We start from the raw sequence: 20,498 nt of genomic DNA, 5'->3' as shown, positions 1-20,498 counted from the left end.
AGAGATTTTAACTGAGACATCTAATAATCTGATTTTATCTGATGTGATGTAACCTTCAACGGAGAGCTGATCTTTAATCCAAGGCTATCAAACAGGATTTAAATCTTGTAATAGGTTGTTTGCTGTTCCCAGTGCTGATTGCCTTATGATGCATACCCATAAAAGAGACTAAGATATTGCACAAGTTCTGAGAAAGAGAGAGATTTCCTTTGGAATTTTGTGTTTTGCAGAAAAATAAAAATTATAAAACTACTTAAATTCCTAGCTATATCCTGTACAATTTCCTATCCGAAATAAAACACAACATCTACATAACAAAATTCAGGAAATAAACACTTGAGCAATGTTTTGTGAATTTGGCTTGGATTCTTCTAAGTAGTATAATATTTTCTTAACAATGTGTTCTTCTTTTTAGGGATCAGCAGATTCATACACAAGCAGACCATCAGATTCTGATGTATCTTTGGAAGAGGACAGAGAAGCAATTCGCCAGGAGAGAGAACAGCAAGCAGCTATTCAGCTTGAAAGGGCAAAGGTGAGTTCTTCTTTTCAGCTTTAATAATAGCAAAGTTATATGGCATTTGGTGGCATGTCAGCCTTTGCATAGTGTTAGAATTCTTTCTACAGGTTTATAATGGTGATCATATAATTTGAAAATAGCTTGGCAACCAACTACAAGATGCTAGAGGGGGAAATACCAAATATTTTCACAAAGAAGATACTACTTAAAACATGAAGCCAAATCCTGCTGTCACACCCATGTAACCTTGTGTGTGTTGGTAGGTCCTAGATGTGTAAATGAGAATGGAATTTGGCTCTTTTACTTAAGGAAAGGAAAGGAGAACAACATAAGAGACTTCTACCACATTTTCACAGCAATGTACTCGACTCTTTTGAATTTGGATTTGGTCCAGTTGGTCACCCTATGGATGAGCTGTGGATGGACTGGATGTAAATATAATGGGGCAAATACTGCCCTGTAATGTATGCACATGAGTTCCATTCATTTCAATTGCCATTGTACCAATATAGTCAGACATAGGATTTTGACCCAGTGGCTGCAATTTAGTCCTTTTTTTGTTTCTCAAATGTTGGTTGCTTGATTCACCCTGTGAAGAAAGGGGCTGCAGATGACAAATGGTGTGCCAGAGGGGTCAGGCATTCAGATACTTCAGTGACAGTAAAATAAATTGGGGGTATGGATAGATACATGCCAGAGGGATTTTCCATCAGTGGAAAGCAGGCAGTGTTTTCAGGGCCACACTTTTCCAGGGGTTCGTCAAATGGAGGCCAACTTCAGAGAATGGTTGGGACCCTGCTGGGAGAGGCTCCCAACCTTACGGGACTTGTTCAGAATGATACACTTTCTATGGGGTTTTAGACTGTCCTACTGAATTTAATAGAAAATTCTATCCCTTCTATAGGTGGTTTAAAAAAGCCCGTAGAAAGGCTGTCTTGTTCTCTATTAAATTCTATACATTTTTGGATTAATTCATATAACACCTATTACATTTCTGTAGAACCCTCCTAGTTCCATCCTATTGAATTCCATAGGACTTTTCCATAGGTCTGAATCAGCATGTCTCCCTGTTGCTCTGGCCACCCCACTGTCTTGATCAGCTTCACCTACTTTTGAGGAAGTTTTAGGCAACTCTTGGCCACCCAGCAGAAAGGTTTTTATAGGCACCTTGTGATGCTGTGTTCCTCACAAATTTTCTGCTACTCAGGGCATACAGCCCATTTTACACCAGCAGGAATCAACCAAGCCTTGGAACTCTATAGTTTTCTAGAGTACTTTGTAGCCTACATCTTATGTAGGATCTTCCATCACATCTCATGCCTTAGGACACACAACAATCTCTGCAAAGGAAGAATTTTCTTGCACTGTGTGCATTGTGGAGGGAGGAATTACCTTCCTTTGAATTATCCTACAAGGGGATTGCTACTGATGGATCAATTCTCTTTTGTAGTAAATCACATGGCTCAAATTTGGACCTGATGTAAGCAAGCACAACTCCATTGACTTGTGTGGAGTTGTGTCCGCTTACATTAGGTCTGAATTTGACCATATTGCCAATGCATGACTAGTAAATACATATTTTTTAATTTGACACAGTTAGCACACTAACTCTTGAATCTAAAAAGTACAAGAACACTTCTGTAATATGCTTGTGACATGTTTTTTTGTTCCTAGTCTAAACCTGTAGCGTTTGCAGTTAAGACTAATGTGAGTTACTGTGGCGCACTGGATGAAGATGTTCCTGTCCCAAGCACTGCCATTTCTTTTGATGCCAAGGACTTTTTGCACATTAAAGAGGTAACTACAGCATGCAATTATTCCTCTGCCCTGCCAACAACTAAAACCTAAGCAGTCAGATTTGAGCCATGCAAGACAAAAGAGAAAGCTGAATAGCAGCCAGCATTACACAGAGCATCTGTTTGATTAGCAATAACATCCAGGATCATTCATCCTTATCAGGATTCCAGTGCCATGAGGCTGTATCTTTTACTATTATGAATTTGAATCTACAAATTCATTATCTTGTCTTAAATGCATGGAAGGGAAATCATGTCTTAGTAGATTTTAAAACCACTTGAACTTGATGGAGATAGATTTTGTTCTTCACTAAAGCAGTGAGATTGAGACTGGTAGTAGATAGCCTGGGAAAGGACACCTTGAGCCCAACAGTGGAGTTACACAAGCTTACGCCAGGTCTGCAAGTAGCCCCCTAGAGAGGGCCTGTAGAAGAGGGAGAGGGCCTAGAATAAGAGAGTAAGAAAAAGCATCTGTAGGAAAGCTTTCTGCCTTGGGACATAGGGTTCGTCTACACAACAAGTGGCAGTGAGTCCCAGAGCCTGGGTCAACACATTCAGGCTCATGGGGCTCAGGCTACTGCGCTAAAAATAGTTGTGTAGATGTTGCGGCTTTGGCTGGAGCTGGGTACTGCCTATGCTTCAGATCCCAAGCTGCAACATCTACACATCTATTTTTAGAGCCTCAGCCCTGCAAGCTTGAGTGAGTAGACCTGGGGTCTGAAGCTAAGTGCTACTCATTGTGTAGATGTATGGAGAGAGACTGAGAGAAATGGGACCTCAGAGCAGGGAGGGGAGCTAAGGGATAGGGGCACCATCCTAAAATGCTAACTGGAGAGAAAATCATTTTTACTGTATGTTGAAGATATTTCCTGCAAATTTTCTTTGAGTTTCCTAAAGTGAACCCACAAAATGTGCATGTGCAACATGTTATTTTGCACACATATATGCAGGCCTAGAACTTGCAAAACAAGGTTCATCCATATATGCTGCGGGTTGATTTTAGGGGCCTGATACCACTTCGGCTTGGAGCCTTTTGAGGTTCTCCCATCTGTGCTTTACAGTCCTGTGATTTTTGAAATGTTCTCTTGCCAAACAGCTCCGAGTTGTAATCCCTTGGAATTTACCAGAATGACAATTCTCCCTTTTCCTACGAATACACAAATATTTTCATTGTATGTTATGAATTTCTAAAACAAATTCTAATATAGCCCATTTTATTGTTGATGCAAAACATTATATATGCAGAACTTTGTACATTTCCCCGCACAGATGTTTTTATCTGTAACAATCCATCTGAAGATGGCAAAAGTTGTGGATGTTACTCTAAAATGGACAGCCAGGAACAAGATCAATTTAAAATGGTTGTCTGGTACTTTAGTTGGTGATTTATTTGTGAGATTCTCAGGACGTAGCGTCTTGTAGTTCAGTCTATAGTTTCTGAAATGAATTCTTTGCATCAGTCTCCACTGCAGAGGATGTTGGGAAGACAGGCACATCAGAGCTATTTTTGGGGTGACAGATCTGAAGTACTGTCCCAAATTGATGCCTCAGTAGAAGAGGTTTTAGTACAAATTGATAAACTAAACAGTAATAAGTCACCAGGACCAGACGGTATTTGCCCAAGAGTTCTGAAGAAACTCAAATATGAAATTGCTGAACTACTAACTCTGGTATGTAACCTATCACTTACATCACCTCTATCCTAGATGACTGGCAGGTAATTAATGTAATGTTAATTTTTAAAAAGAGCTGCAGAGGAGATCCTGGAAATTACAGCCCAGTGAGCCTAAGTTCAGTACTGGGCAAATTGGTAAAAACAGAACAGAACTTTCAGACACATAGATCAACACAATTTGTTGGGGAAGAGTGGAAGAATCAACCTGGCTTTTGTAAAGGAAAGTCATGCCTCTCCAATCTAATCTAGTTCTTTGAGAGGGCCAGCAAGCATGTGGAGTAGGGGATCCAGTCAGTACAGTGTACTTGGATTTTCAGAAAACCTTTGACAAGGTCTCTCTCCAAAGGCTCTTAAGCAAACTAAGTAGCCATGGAATAAGAGGGAAGGTAACTGGTTGAAAGGTAGGAAACAAAGGACAGGAATAAATGGTTTGTTTTCACAATGGAGAAAGGTGAACAGCAGGGTCACCCAAGGACCTGTGCTGTTCAACATATTAATTAATGATCAGGAAAAAGGGATGAATAGTGAAGTGGGAAAATTTGCAGATGATACCAAATTATGCAAGATAGTTAAGTCCAAAGCAGACTCTAAGGAGTTAGAGGGATCTCACAAAACTGGGTGACTGGGCAACAAAATGGCAGATCAAATTCATCATTGATACGTGCAAAATAACACACATTTAAAAAAATAATTCCACGTAGCAGTCAAAAAGGCTAACAGTATGTTAGGAACTATTAAGCGAGGGATAGAAAATAAGACAGAAAATATCTTAAAATCATTATATAAATCCATGGTGCACTCACACCTTGAATACTCTGTCCAGTTCCAGTCACTCCATTTCAAAAAGGGAATAGTGGAACTGGAAATGGTTCAGAGAATGGCAACATAGATTATCAAGGCTATGGAACAGCTTCCATACGAGGAAAGACTGAAAAGATTAGGGCTGTTCAGCTTAGAAAAGAGATGACTAAGTGATGATATAATAGAGGTCTATAAGATCATGAATGGTGTGGAAAAAGTGAATAGAATAGTATACAAAAACCAGGGGTCATCCAATGAAATTAATAGGTAGCAGGTTTCATACAAACAAGAGGGAGTACTATTTCACATGATGCACAATTAATCTGTGGAACTCATTGCCATGGGATGTTGTGATGGCCAAAAGTATAACTGCATTCAAAAAAGTACTGGATAAGTTCATAGACATATGTCCATCAAGATGGCCAGGGATGCAACCCCACGTGCAAGACCGTTCTAAACTTCTGATTACCAGAAGCCAACTGTGGAAGATGGGTGGAGCACTCCATAATTTCCCAGTTCTGTATATTCCCCCTGAAGCTCTGGCATGGACCATTGTCTGAGACAGGATACTGGGCTAGATGGACCATTGGTCTGATCAGTATGGCCATTCTTATGTTCTTAAACTAGCATATCATAATAGTATATAACAAAGGATAATGCAAACTACAGAAAAACTTGTATGGAAGGTGAGGAAAAAATATACTTTTGCTAGGAAGTTATTGAGGCTGAACTTTCAAATTTGAGAGCCTAAAGTTGGGCCCCTAAATAAGTGGTCTGATTTTTTTTAATTGGTCTTGAGCCTGTGCAGATCTCATTGACTTCAAATAGGAGCTTTAGAATGTATTTATTTAGTTCCCCAAGAATGAATTTAAGGGCCTGAGAGTTTGGGGCCAGGGAACTGATAATTTAGAGAGATGGGGGTATATATTTGGCTTCTTCCTCACTCATTTTGCAAACAAATCTTTGATTTATTTTTCCTGAAAGTATTTAAATGGGATTGATATGCACTGGCTTTTATTATGTATAACCTCTCTAGGGCTACATCTACATTACAGGGGGGAGTCGATTTAAGATACGCAAATTCAGCTACGTGAATAGCGTAGCTGAATTCGACATATCGCAGCCGACTTACCCCGCTGTGAGGACCGCGGCAAAATCGACCTCTGCGGCTTCCTGTCGACAGCGCTTACTCCCACCTCCGCTGGTGGAGTAAGAGTGTCGATTAGGGGATCGATTGTCGCGTCCCGACGGGACGCGATAAATCGATCCCCGAGAGGTCGATTTCTACCCGCCTGAATCGGGGCGTAGACCTAGCCTAGGAAAACTAATATTCCTTTTGAAATATGGTGCCAAGAGCTCTTGCCAAAAAATCATTGCAATTTTTTAGAAAATTACAAAATTGCTAAAAAATAATTTGCTCAATTTACAAGGACCTAAACGAGGAGAACAAATTGTAAATCTTCAAAAGAGCTTGCTTAAAAAGTCCTGTCACCAGATAGTTGCAACAAATCTTTTGTCTTTATGGCATCACTCTTTATATCACTGTAGTTTAGATTGGGCCAAACTTTCAATTAAATTAATGTAATGTTAACAAAAGTTAACAATACAATAAAATGATGCTTTAAGAAATGTATTAAAGTCTCTGGAAGTAAAATTTCTTAACTTCATTAAAAAATATATCCAAGTGGTTTAGCCATTTCTAGGGTATATGACTGCAAATAAACTGAAGTCAAGATAGAGGAAAGATGGTCCAGTGATTAGGGTGTTAGATAGTAGACCACTCTCCCAATCTACCATTACCCTTGGCACCAGTTTGCATATTTGTTGATGGTGTCAGCAGAAAAGTCATGCCTGGACATAGAGAGTAAATACAGAATTTGACACTCCATGTCAAGGCTGAGAAAGTTCAGAGAGAAACCTGTTCTGACACAGCTTGGGCTGTACCTGTTCTGTGGGCACATACAAGTCTTCAGTCTTAAGAGCTCTCAGTATGGCACAATAATCTGTCTGTGTTACAGAAATATAATAACGACTGGTGGATAGGAAGGCTGGTTAAAGAGGGTTGTGAGATTGGCTTCATTCCAAGCCCACTTCGGCTGGAGAATATCCGAATTCAGCAGGAGCAGAAGAGAGGACGTTTCCATGGAGGGTAAGACTGTCCTTAGCCATTTCAAAATGCAACAAACACTGGGCAATATTTGAAGTTCAGCTGATTTGTTTTAATGTATTCCTCAGTCTCCTCTTGTCTAAAAATGGTTTTGTATTCATATACCAAAATGGACAGTGAGTTAAAATATACACGTTTGCAGAAAGTAGCAGGCATCCTAGATCTCTCACTGTCTCTGATGTTGAATCCGAGGGACAGGAAAACTACAGGGATAAACTTTGAAAAATGAGTCCTACAGGATGTGGACTAAAGTGTGGAGGGTTCTGGAGGACAAGCAGTCTGAGCCCATGCAGGGTTAGATCAAATCAGTGATCACTCATGGGCCCTAAGATTTTGCCTCATACTCTTTTCATTCTGACTCACCACTAAATTGGTACGTTGGGAACAGCACAGAGACAGTGTTGCAGCACTCCTTTCTCATTGCAACCCTTTCTTTAAGAGAGACTGCACTCCGGCCGCTCCACTGCTTCTCACCTCAGGTTGCCTCTCCACTTTCATCCCCAGCCTGTCTCCTCCTCGTCTCTCCACCCCTAGGCCTAAATGGTGCACGTCTCTTAGCCCTGGTCTACACTGGGGGGAGGATCGATCTAAGTTACGCAACTTCAGCTACGTGAATAACGTAGCGGAAGTCGACGTGCTTAGATCAACTTACCGTGGTGTCTTCACTGCGGTGAGTCGACTGCTGCCACTCTCCTGTCGACTCTGCCTGCGCCTCTTGTGGCAGTGGAGTACAGGAGTCGATGGGAGAGCACTCGGGGGTCGATTTATCGCCTCTAGACTAGATACAATAAATCAATCCCTGCTGGATCGATTGCTGCCCACTGATCCGGTGGGTAGTGAAGACATACCCTTAGTTAACACAGGCTTGAGTACAGGCTGGAGAGCCACAGCTCTGACAGTTAATCACTGTGAGGCCTGCCTACTGTGTGTGAACATGTCACCATCCACTGGCTAAATACCCAAACAACAGACTTACTTTAATCATGGAACTCCTACTAACACTGATGAGAGGGTGCATGCAGATAATGGTACTTCATTGTAAAGGAAAGAAAGGTGAGATGATTGAATCTAGCCATAATAGATGGCAAAAGTGAGGAGCATAATTTAGTCTATAAAGTAATGGCAGGGAATTGCCATACTAATTTACTTAATCAAGCTCAGGAATCATTTCAAGAGTAAATTATCTGGGGAAATGTTTCTAGAATAATTGAACAACATCAACTCTGATTTATCCAAATTGCTTTTACATCTTGAAATAGGTGAGTGTTAGTCCTTGTGCCTTGATGTTTGGAGAGAGAGGTACCTAACTGGGACGGATGCACAGTAAAAGAGAATATCAGATTATGGGAATCTGTGTACGTGAATCCCTTTTGTATCACTGGGGCCAAGTGATGGAACTCACCCTTCTCTGATCATATGACTGTGTGGTGAATTAAGCAGAGGCATGTGGGTTGTAATTTCTCCTCCTCCCAACCTCTAGGCAGGCCCTGGGGCAGCAGTGCAGCATCTCTGAGGCTGGAATAGGAGCTGCAGGGCCTTGTGAGTTCACTCTCAGAATACTTTGTGTTAATGGGCATTCTTTGTAATGCTGTAGGAAATCAAGTGGAAATTCTTCTTCGAGTCTTGGAGAAATGGTGTCTGGCACATTTAGAGCTACACCCACTTCCACAGGTGAATTTTGGATTTTATATAAGGAAAACTATTACTGTTTCTTAAACTTACCTTAAACGTAGCAAATAAAATAAAATAAAATAAAGGGCTTCTCCACACCCTCTTATTACTAATTTATAAAAATATCCCATAGATAAATGCTTATTTGTTCAAACCTTCCCCAAAATAATTGGAGAAGAAAAAAATATTTGCTTCTAAATGTATCAGTCATGTAGAGAGCTGGAGAAAAGAACCAGAAAAGCTGGCAGACTCCTTCAGAAGGGTAGTGACTAATACTGATCAGAAAGGAGATGCAGAAATACAAATAATAAGTGCATTGACAGAGTGATCTTTGTTTGCAAATCTTGTGACTATTGCATTATGTGCAGTATGCATGTTAATAAAGTTCTTGTTTTTGGTCTTTTAGCAAAACAGAAACAAAAAGTGGTAAGTATATTTTGCTACATAGTTTCTACAGTTTGCATGCTGAGTCTGTTTTAGGTTATGTGCTGATGGGACATTTTCTTCTTTCAGACGGAACATGTTCCTCCTTATGACGTAGTGCCATCCATGAGGCCTGTTGTGTTAGTTGGCCCGTCGCTGAAAGGTTATGAGGTATCTATTCTATTTAGTTACATTTAATTAGTATTTTCTAGTCTCTCTCTCTCCCTCTCTCTCTCTCTCTCTCTCTCTCTCTCACACACACTACACGGAGACGTTGCACTAATCAGCCTTTAGAACAAGTTAGTTAAACTGGTGCAATAGCCTGTGTCGATATTTTTATTCTGGTTTATCTTAAAGATTCCTAGTAGATTTATGCTAAATACAAATAAGCCTGGTTTAAATAAGTGTGGCTATTCAGCCTTTTGCACCCATTTGACTAAATCAGTTTAACATCACATCCAATGTGATGTATGCCATCATGTGCCAGCAGTGCCCCTCTGCCGTGAACATTGGCCAAACCAGACAGTCTCTACGCAAAAGAATAAATGGACACAAATCAGACGTCAAGAATTATAACATTCAAAAACCAGTCAAAGAACACTTCAATCTTCCTGGACACTCAATAGCAGACTTAAAAGTGGCAATTCTTCAACAAAAAAACTTCAAAAATAGATTCCAATGAGAAACTGCAGAACTGGAATTAATTTACAAACTGGACACCATCAAATTAGGCCTGAATAAAGACTGGGATTGGAGGGGTCACTACAAAAACTAATTGTCCCCCTACTGTTACTCACACCTTCTTGTCAACTGTTTGAAATGGGCCACCCTGATTACATTGGCCTCATTACCACTACAAAAGTGATTTTTCCTCCCTTGGTATTCTACTATTGAGAATAGCCCACTTCCACATTAATTGAATTGTCTCATTAGCACTGACCTCCGCACTTGGTAAGGCAAATACCATCTTTTCATGTACTGTGTATTTATACCTGCCTACTGTATTTTCCACTCCATGCATTTGATGAAGTGGGTTTTAGCCCACAAAAGCTTATGTCCAAATAAATTTGTTAGTCTCTAAGATGCCACAAGTACTCCTCGTTGTTTAAGTTAAACCAGTGCAACTTTCTCATGTGACCTTAGTTAAACTAGTACAAGTTTCCTGTGTGTTGACAAGACCTAACTGATGCCATATTATGCCATAATCATGCATTATGAGAATTTTACATCTTCCTATGAAATGCCTGGTACCGGAGAGACTAGACTAGATGCAGCATTGGTCAGCTCCAGTATGGTAATTTCTACATTCCTACTCCAGGCGCTGATCTTGTGAACCCATCACTATTACTGAAGTGTGTGAGGTGTTTTGTTTTTTTAAAAGTTATTGCATAGAAATTTAAGGCTGAAGAGAATCCTAGCCCACCTAAACAATCACCCTCTATTCAGTATAACAATATGTACAGGTCTGTCGCATCTTACGCACATTTAACATGCGCGATTTCAACTTTACGCGGTCGGCATAAACAAAAAACAACAACAAAAAAGAGAAAAACAACAGTTTTAATACTATACCTGTAGTGCGGGCGATTTCGCCCGCCATTGAACTCAATGGGGTTTTGGCTATATGCGGTTTTCGCTTTACGCGCTAACCGCGGAACGGAACCCCCGCGTAAGATGAGACAGACCTGTCACTAATATGCACAGTTAACCAGGGCATTCATTATTAAATTCTGAAAATTAGCAAGTAAGATCCAGATTTAGGAAAGCATTTGAACACATGCTTAACTTTAAGCACAGGTGTAAATCCATCCTATTCAGCAAAGCAATGTTAGCATGTGCTGAAAGTTAAGCACATTAAGTGCTTTGCTGAATTGGGTCAAAAAGGAGTATGAACATATAATCAGTTACACTTCACTTAGTTTAATGACGGTTGATAATACTTCACAGTATATGAGTAAAAGTATTGTAATATATTTTATAAAAGTAGTGAAGTATTAGTAATATGACAGCATGGTGCTATTATTATGCAGCACTCTGCTCTTGAATCAGGTTTTTTGGGTGAGAATTATTGGATTTGCAGATTAGCAAAGTGAGAATTAGGCTCTACTGCATCTCATTTTCTAATATCTGTCTTTTAATTACATGGCAGCTTTCCCCAAAGGGGTAAAAATTCTTCCTTGGCATAACTGAATTGACTTCAGTGGTGCTGCAGCCTAAATGAATTTGGTCCAGGGACTCTCAAATTTGGAGGGGTTTCATTTGCTGGTTTAAATATACAACATGCTACAAATTAGACACACAGAATCTCCCCTGAAAAAAAAAGACTCCTTGGAAATGAAATACCTTTTAGGTGCATAAAGTATCCAGTTAAATGGTGATGGAATTAGGATATTTCCTTCAGTTAGAAAAATATATAGAGAGACACATTTGTAATCCCTATGTAATCTATATGGGAAAGTTCTTTGCACACTTTTTCTGATGAAAGTGTGCAAGAGGCGTGTGAAAAGTATAATTTTTGAGAAATAAACTGCCAGAGACACAGGGTCTTGAATTGGTTACAATCTAGACTGGCAGATTATGGGTGGCAGTCTGAATTACTCTGAAAGGGCTAAAGAGTTCATCCAACAAGTCAGTGGGAATTACAGATGCTCAGCATCTCTCAGGATTTTGCCCATGTGTGGTAATAGGATCTAGATCCATTTTCTGCCCAGACATCTCATTGTGAAGATGTTAACCATTGCTCTTAGAACACTCCCGCATAGGAGCACTTCGGAGTATGTTTCAGAAAACTAGAAAACCTTTATAATAAAGTATTTATTCCATCTGTATAGATATAAATTGCAGCTGCCAGATGTGTTTGAATGAGAGCTCGTTGATGATAGCACTACAATTAAATGATTACTATCTATGTAAAGGACACTGATTATTGGAAATGTCCTTACCTTCTACCTCTTTTCTTACTTTTGACTTCTTTCTCTCCCTGTCATTCCTCTTTGTTCAATCTTCCTCACCTCTGCAAAGGTAACAGACATGATGCAGAAAGCCCTCTTTGACTTCCTGAAGCACAGGTTTGATGGGAGGTGAGAAATATAATCCTTTTCATGTTTTTTCCCACATTATAATGATTTTATGTAGTGCCTTTTATCGAGGAGGATCCCAGTGCATGTTCCAACTGATTCACTAACTATATACACCTCTACCTCGATATAATGCTGTCCTTGGGAGCCAAAAAATCTTACCGCGTTATAGGTGAAACCGTGTTAAATCGAACTTGCTTTGATCTACCGGAGTAGATCAGCCCTCCACGGAGCACTGCTTTACTGCGTTATATCCGAATTCGTGTTATATCGGGTCGCGTTATATCGGAGTAGAGGTGTATGTAGAAATCCTTTTATTCAACACTGAATTGTAGCCACCAGGTGACAAACAACAACGGTTTTTAAGAGTGCATAACAACACAAAGAATGGAAGGTGTAACAGAGGAGAATTTTGCCTGAATACTGAATCCAACTGAAATTGCAGGGAAAATGTAGGTAGGCAGAATGTAATTATCCTAGATGGAATTTGACAAGGGCAAAAAGAAAGAAGTGGTATGGAATCTCTAATGATGACATGTGGCAAGGATCTTAGATGCAACATTAAAAAGAACCTGAGGGCTGGTCTACATTACCACGGTAAATCGATCTAACTTACGCAACTGCAGTTACATGAATAACGTAACTGAAGTAAAGTAGTTAGATCCACTTACCGCAGTGACTACACTGCACTGTGTCGACGGGATAGCATCTCTTGTTGACTTCCCTTACGCTTCTCGGGGAGGTGGAGTACACAAATTGATGGAAGCGTGCTCTCCCATCGATTTAGCATGTCTTCACAAGACCCACTAAATCGACACTCGCTGCATCGATTGCAGCAGTGCTGATCTGTAGACATGCCCTGAGTGTACCTCCCAAGAACATGATGCTTCTTCGCACCAGGCTGGGGCACTAGTTCACTACTGACTCAGAGGAAACAGTGCCACCTACTGAATCACCAGGAGTACTTTCTGCAGTATCAGGGTTTTCCCTGGAGGTCTCCTATTCAAATATTAACTCTGCTCATCTCATGAGACCACAATACAGCATAATTGCTGGTCAAATGAGCTCAGCAAATCAGATTTTTTTCTAATCTAAGAGGCTTCCAGCTACCCTTGCTGAATGTCATTAAACAGTAGAGCTGTGTGAATAACTGATTTTTTTTTAATTTGCTGCCTATACTGAAAAATCAGGGGGTGGGGTGCGGGGGGGAATTGCTTCAAGAATTTTTTTTTCAGACCAAAAAAGTTGATTTTTTGTTTGCAGTGGGTCAAATTCTGCTCTCATTTACAGCAGCATATCACCACTGGAGCTAACTGAGTTGTTCCAGATTTATACCAGCATAATAGAGAATAGAATTTGGTCTCAAATAAGTTTCTTACATCATCTTCTTAATGTTGTAGTGTATATTTTTTAGCTCGCAAGATGATAAAATTGAGAAGAATAAGTAAGAAACTTCAGTTTATTCAAAACTCTTTCATTATACCAAAGTTTTGTTGGCATTTGGTACTAGATCTAGCAAAATGATTGAAATCTACTGGCCTCCAAACATTAATGCTTGCTTATTTCATTCTGAAGTTACCATTTACTGGGCTAATTTTGATCTGATACCATTTGTCAAGTTCAGGTCTCTTATACAACAGAATATGCTCTAAATAAACTAATCACACCCGGATGCTGGAATAACTATCAGGAACAGAGTGAATTTAAACAGTGAGCAAAGAGAAGGCTCAGGGCAGAAAAATCAGCTATTACATGTATTCAAGAGTCAAAAATATTTAAAAATTCAATTTTGGAAAAGACAATGCCCAAAAACAAAAATGTAGGAAAACATGTCAGGTACAGTAACTCCTCACTTAAAGTCGTCCCGGTTAACATTGTTTCGTTGTTATGTTGCTGATCAATTAGGGAACATGCTCTTTTAAAGTTGCGCAATGCTCCCTTCTAACGTCGTTTGGCAGCCGCCTGCTTTGTCTACTGCTTGCAGGAAGAGCAGCCCGTTGCAGCTAGCTGGTGGGGGCTTGGACCCAGGGTGGACTGGCAGCCCCCATATCCGTTCCCCCTATCAGCTCCCCGCTCCCCTAAGTTCCCTGTGCAGCAGCTGCCTGCAGTTCAGCTGTGTCCCTACCCCCACTGCCATGTGCTGCTCCTGCCCTCTGCCTTGGAGCTGCCCCCTGAGACTCCTGCTTGCTGTGCGGGGGGGGGGGGGAAGGAATAGGGGGGCTAATGTCAGGGTGTCCCCCTCCCCCTGCTCCTGCACCCTGCTTACCCCATCTTCCATAGAGCAGGGGGGACACTCAGGACTGAGGGAGCTTACAGCAGCTGCAGTCTCAACAAGCTGATCTAATTACCAAGACAGTGTACTTAAAGGGGAAATGCGAATATCTCCCTCCATTCCTGACGCCTTGTAAAGTGAGAGAGTTAACCCTTGAGGGCTCAGCCAATTGCTAGTTCATCATTTAGCAGTAAGGGAAATATCCCACCCTCTGACTCCTCCACCTCAACCAAGCTTCACAATCATCATCACTGTGTACCAGTATTAAATTGTTTGTTTAAAACTTATACTATGTGTGTATATGTGTGTGTATATATATATATATAAAAAAGCCCTTTGAAAGCCCTCCTATATAATATAGTCTCTTGTCTGGTGAAATTTTTTTTCCTGGAACCTAACCCCCTCGTTTACATTAATTCTTATGGGGAAATTGGATTCGCTTAACGTCGTTTCACTTAAAGTCGCATTTTTCAGGAACATAACTACAACGTTAAGTGAGGAGTTACTGTACTTGAAAAGGTTGCAGAAACTGCAGGGGGATGCAGGAGGGAGAGAGAACAAAGTATATAGCCTCCTCAGCTCATGCAAAGAAAGGCTTTTCCTTGAGCAACTGAGAGCAAGAGAAGAATTTTAATTCCTTTAAGAATTTAGACTGAGCTCACTGCTCTACTGCTGCTCTCAGGTGTTGTTGGGGAAGTCCCTGATGATCTAGGGGTTGGCTCAACCCCCGGGAAGTCCTGATCTGCTTTCCCCAATCCCTGGGGCACATTGGTGGGGGCAGTTTGCACGGTGCCAGCCACCACATGGTAGCAATTGTTTTTCTAAAGTATCTAGCGACATTGTAGGCACTAATACACTATAAATAATAAGGTCCATGAGGTTATGGTAAAGGCACCATAATGGCAAAAAGCAAAATTGGCATTTTGTTGTTGCCAGCAAACATATATAGTTGATGTTTTCTGTGGTATCCGCTCCAGGGAAATTACTTTCTGTATATGCACCCAATAGATGGTGCTCTCTTTTTTGTCATTCATTTCTTTTTGGTAGTAAGTACCCATTTGTAGATTATTTGAACTTCAGTCCTAGATCATTTGAACTCTGCTTTCCATGGGCACACCACATGCTCTCACATGTCAAAAAATGCTGCAGAACTTTAGGAGACTCTCCAATGGCTTTGAAAGCCCTCCTGATTTAATGACAAACAGCGCATTACTGAGACTGTGACATTGTGCAGAGTTGGTTTCTGGAAGGATAATGTCTTCACTAAGATTTACAAATGTTTCCAGATGAGAAGCCAAGTACTGGCTCAGGTGGCCAATTTCACTAAGCTAAAAGTTACAAGTCATTAAAACTTTGTTCATGGGATAATTCCCACAGATCCTGCTGTTTGTGTGGATGGGTTTAAAAAGTACAATATTTTCTTAAAATATCATGATAATTGAAGGTAGTGCTGACTGTTTTGTTTGTGTGTTTGGATTGGTTCAAATGTATTGTTGTCAGAATCCAACATGGTGACTGAGTTGCTGTCACCCGTATCTAGAGTAAGGTGGTGTAAGTTTCATATATTGATTAGTGGGCGAAAGAGTCTAAACTGATGTTAGAGACTCACTGTGCTGGTTGGTTACCACTTGTAGATTCTAGGCCCTCAGTGGTGAAAGTGAAGTAAAAGGGCTACAAGACTCCTGAAGCTTTCATCTACTAGTTGCAGCCCTGGAAGTAGACAGCACTTGGCAGTACGGAGCATGGTCAAAGAGTCAAGGATATGTGGAGAGTCAATGCACCTTCCAGCAGAGCTCCAGTGGGGCCCCAGCTATCCTTTTAAAGAGCCTAAATTGGTGTAACTTACATGCTGAGGGGTTGGAAGAATGTGTGAAAATATTAAAAGTCTGAATGCAGGAGGAGCTACTTGAACTGACACCCTCCACTTCTTTCCATGTTGCCTCTTGCTGTGTGAGTTACATAAACTTAGACTCAATGGGTCAAATCTGCCCTGAATTATACCTGTGAAACTCCACTGAAGTCAGTACACTTGCATGTGTGTAACTCAGCACACAGTGTGGGCAAATCAATGTTTTTAGTGACTGATTAGTTGTTATTAAATCTGTGGCCTTTGACTTCAAATGACTCTGATGCTACGTTAACATCAGGGTAGGGGACCTGAGCTCCCTAGTGTTAATGTGATAAATATAAAGAGGTTAGTATTGTGACACAGGAGGTGTACATAGCAAGCACATCTGAGGTGATGGCACTTCTGGGAATTTGCTACTCTTTGCAACCTTCATAGAATTATGAGAGAAGAGTGGAATGCTATCACTGTGGGATGTGAGATCCCCTGAGACAAACAGCTGAAGAATATCTAACATTCTAAACTCTCTAATACTTTGGCACTTCGATGTAGAATTTGATGCAAAATGTTAATTCCATATGTAGTAGTATTTAATTACAGTAGCTCTGAACTGTCCAAATTACATTTCTTTAGTACAATTTGTGGCATAGTCCTACAATAAATGCTTGTCTTAAGGCTCTGGGGTACCTTTTAGTGCCATTTTTCTGTTGTTGCAATATATGTCTCAAATCTGAATACAAGCCACTTATTTGACTATCAGAAAATGCATTTCAGCTGCAGAAAACTGACTACATTTTTGTCAAGAGTCAGCAGTTAAATGAGTCCCATTCTTTAGAGAGCCTGGTCATTGATAAAGATGTTAAATAGTGTAGAGCCAAGAGCTGATCCCTGTGGGACCACACAGTTACATTTTGAGACCTGTTACTTAGCCAATTTTTTATCCTTTTAACGTGTGCCATGCTGATTTTCATATTCTAATTTTTCAATCAAAATGTCATGCAGTACTAAGTCAAATGCCTTATAGAAGTATATTATGTTAACACTATTACCTTTATAAACCAAACTTGTAATCTCATAAAAAGAAGATATGAAGTTATTTGACAGAATCTATTTTCCATAAATCCATGTTGATATGCATTAATTACATTAACCCCCTTTACTTCTTTATTAATTGAGTCCTATAACAGCTGCTCCACTATCTTGCTTGTGGTTGATGTCAGGCTTACAGGCCTGTAATTACTTGGGTCATCTTGTTTACCCTTTTAAAAATTGTCACAACATTAACTTTCTTCCAGTCTTCTGGAACTTCCCCAGTGCTTTAAGACTTATTGAAAATCAACGTTAATGGTCCAGCGAGCTCTTCAGCCAACTCTAAAAATTCTTAGATGCATATTATTTGGACCTGCTGACTTAAAAAGTCTAACCTTAGTAGCTTCTTTTTAATATCCTCCAGAGATATACCAGTGACATGGGAAGAGTGTTATCTTCACCATATGATGAAATTGTATCATCTGTTTTTCTCCAAATACATAACAGAAGTATCTATTGAATACATCTGTCTTTTCTGCATTATTATTGATTATTCTACCATTTACATCTAGTAATAATAGACCAATACCATTGTTGGGATTCTTTTTGTTCCTAATATATTTAAAAAACTCCTTATTGGCCTTAACTCTGCTAGCCAGAGATTTCTTCTAGTGTTCCTTGGTTTCCCTTATCAACATTCTACAATTAATAACTTCTGATTTATATTAATTATTATTAACTTCCCCCTTCTTCCATTTGTGTTATATATATTTTTTATTATTTACAGCTGCCTTCACTTCCTCTCTAAACCAGGACTGTTTTTTAACCAACCCAGCCTTCTTCCTTGATTGTGGCTTTTTGGGCATTTAGTAAGATGTACTTAAATGATTCCCAATGATCACTCACATTTTTTTTATTAAATTTTTCCTCCCACCTGTTTTGTCTCTATTGTTTTCAGCTTTGTGAAACTGGCCCTATTAAAGCACTAAGTGTATATATTACAGGTTTAGATTGTGTTCTGCTTGCACATTAGATATGTGATCAAGAGATGATCACTTGTACTTAAGCTACCATTAACTTTTAATTCTGTGATCAGTTCCTCTTTATTTGTTAGAACAAGGTCTAAAATAGAAATTCCCCGTGTTGACTGCAACATTTTTTCAGTTAGGAAATTGTCATCTATTATGTTTAAAAATTCTAAGGATGTTTTAGTACTGGCAGCATGAGATCTCCAGCATATGTCATTTAAATTGAAGTTCCCCCATGATCACACAGCTTTCTTGCCTACACATTGTACATAGGTACATAAGGAGGCGGTCATCCTGTTCCCTAGTGCGATTTGGTGGTCCATAGCAGACCCCAGTTAATACTCCATCTTGTGCTTTATCTGTTAGGACATTGATCCATAAGCATTCAAGATAATTTTCTTCTGACTTATCAGTGACTCGGGAACAGGTAATGCCATTTTTGATATGGAGTGCTACTCCCCCTACACTTTTGCTCATTTGATCCTTCCTAAATAGGTTATAATAATTGATTTTAACATTCCACTTGTGTGAATCATCCAAGGTTTCAATAATACCAACTACATTGAATTTATGCTCATAAATCAGAAGTTCCAATTCTGCTTGTTTATTACCCAGGCTCCTAGCACTGGTGTATAGGCAATTAAAAAATTTCTTCTCCGTGCCCTTTGGTTCCTTGATTATTGTTCTCAACATCTTGATTTTGTATTGAGTGCTCATATCCTCACTCTTTTACCCTCCCTTTTTGTTATTAGTTTAATTCCCTCCATCCATGCCTGTATTGATATGGACCCCAATGTTATGTGACAGCCTAAGTGGTCTGCAGTACTCCTTACTGCTCCTCCAGAAAGTGTTTCTTTCTTTCTTAGTACTTGTGGCCAGGAGCAGCCAGGGTTCTGGAGGCCTCAAGCCAGCTGATTCTTGGGGCGATAGAGCACTGCTGGATGCCCTAACTAGGTCCCGGTCTAGTGTTCCATTGAGCAATGGGTCATATCCTGCCCTGTGGTTTCATGCCATAAGGATCCATGGGTCTAGAATTTGGGGTTGTGAGGTCCTGGGTGACCACTGCCTCTATGTCACCACTGGGGAGCCAGATGAAGCAGCACCCAACAATTACTGGAGAGTTAGGCACCGCAGCAAGTACTACCCAAAGAGGCCAGAGCAACAGAACTTTGGTCCACACCAACAGTTTAAACCAGGAGTTACCCTAAGGAGCCGTCTGAGCAACAACATAGATTCTAGCTTGCTACCTTGTCTTTCGTCTCATCTTGCTCCTTACTTCTGCCTTTGACCCAGGCCTGGCTTGACCTTGGTACCCGTCTCCTGACTCGGCTTGGTAGCTAGTCTCCACTCCTGCCTTCAACTCTGGCCCAGCCTGGTCGCCTAAGCCCCAGCCATTACACATGGATGATCTTCAAGGAGGAGGTTGCTTCCTGTGCCCCTTTTCCCACAGTGTACATGCATTTAATATGCAGGGTTAAATTAGAAGCCCTGTAAAATAAGATTATCCAGTTAGGTTGTGGAGTGGGGATAGGGTAGGTATTCATGGGAGTTAAAGAAGTGACTACAACTCCTCCTTAACGCGTGAACAGCTCTGAGGAATGACAGCTTTAGCTGCAGGCTATGGTGTAAGACTTGTAGCCCTTCCCCAGTTTTTAATTTGCCTAACACAGATGACATTAGCAAAACCCACAAACTTAGTATTTAATTTTAAAACCTGGTGGATTGAGCATTTTACACAGCAGCCTGCAGTTTAATGAGTCATTTCTCTGAGCTCTTCATGATTCTCGTCCATACCCTCTTCCACCTCCCCTCCCCCCCCCACTCCTGAACTGTTTAACTAATCTTATTTCACTTCAGTTTATTGCATGGATTCCCAGGGCACATTTGTATTAAGAGTAGGTACAGAGCAGTGACATCTATTCTCTTCCCAGTTGTTGGCACGTGTCCTTCAGCTTTGCATATGCCTATGGTAGCTGGAAGTCATTATCTTCAATAGGAAACCATGGCAACTGGAAGTGACAAGTCCTGTCAAGTTGTGAAGTATATTTCTGTACTATAAGGGAGAAGTACTGAGGTGTATCAGAAGCCACAAAAATCAGTAATGTCTGTTTACACAGGAGAAGTAAAAAAGTAAGGGATCCTTATAAACCCCCGTTTGGTTGTCAAATCTAGTCAGAGGTACTGTCGTATAGC

The 20,498-nt window shown here is 40.3% G+C and overlaps 1 protein-coding gene across 12 annotated transcripts in view; it reads left to right on the top strand.

Moving 5' to 3' along the window:
* CACNB4 (calcium voltage-gated channel auxiliary subunit beta 4) overlaps window positions 1-20,498 on the top strand; it is a 194,641-nt gene that overhangs the window by 139,003 nt on the left and 35,140 nt on the right. For 11 of the 12 annotated variants that reach the window (XR_010591565.1, XR_010591564.1, XR_006176985.2 and 8 more), the window contains 7 exons: window positions 416-535; window positions 2,195-2,317; window positions 6,811-6,941; window positions 8,554-8,630; window positions 9,037-9,056; window positions 9,144-9,224; window positions 12,075-12,133. Coding sequence is in view for 8 of the 12 variants with exons in the window: in XM_005296461.5 (XP_005296518.1) it covers window positions 416-535; window positions 2,195-2,317; window positions 6,811-6,941; window positions 8,554-8,630; window positions 9,037-9,056; window positions 9,144-9,224; window positions 12,075-12,133 (611 nt within the window). In the remaining 4 variants the exon portion in view is untranslated. The remainder of the gene's footprint in view (window positions 1-415; window positions 536-2,194; window positions 2,318-6,810; window positions 6,942-8,553; window positions 8,631-9,036; window positions 9,057-9,143; window positions 9,225-12,074; window positions 12,134-20,498) is intronic. The other variant, XM_065561714.1, reaches the window with a different exon arrangement.

Source organism: Chrysemys picta, chromosome 11, assembly GCF_011386835.1.
Source record: "Chrysemys picta bellii isolate R12L10 chromosome 11, ASM1138683v2, whole genome shotgun sequence".
Taxonomy (NCBI): Eukaryota; Metazoa; Chordata; order Testudines; family Emydidae; genus Chrysemys; species Chrysemys picta.
Note: the sequence above shows the minus strand (reverse complement) of the source record. Positions and strands in the feature narration are given on the sequence as shown.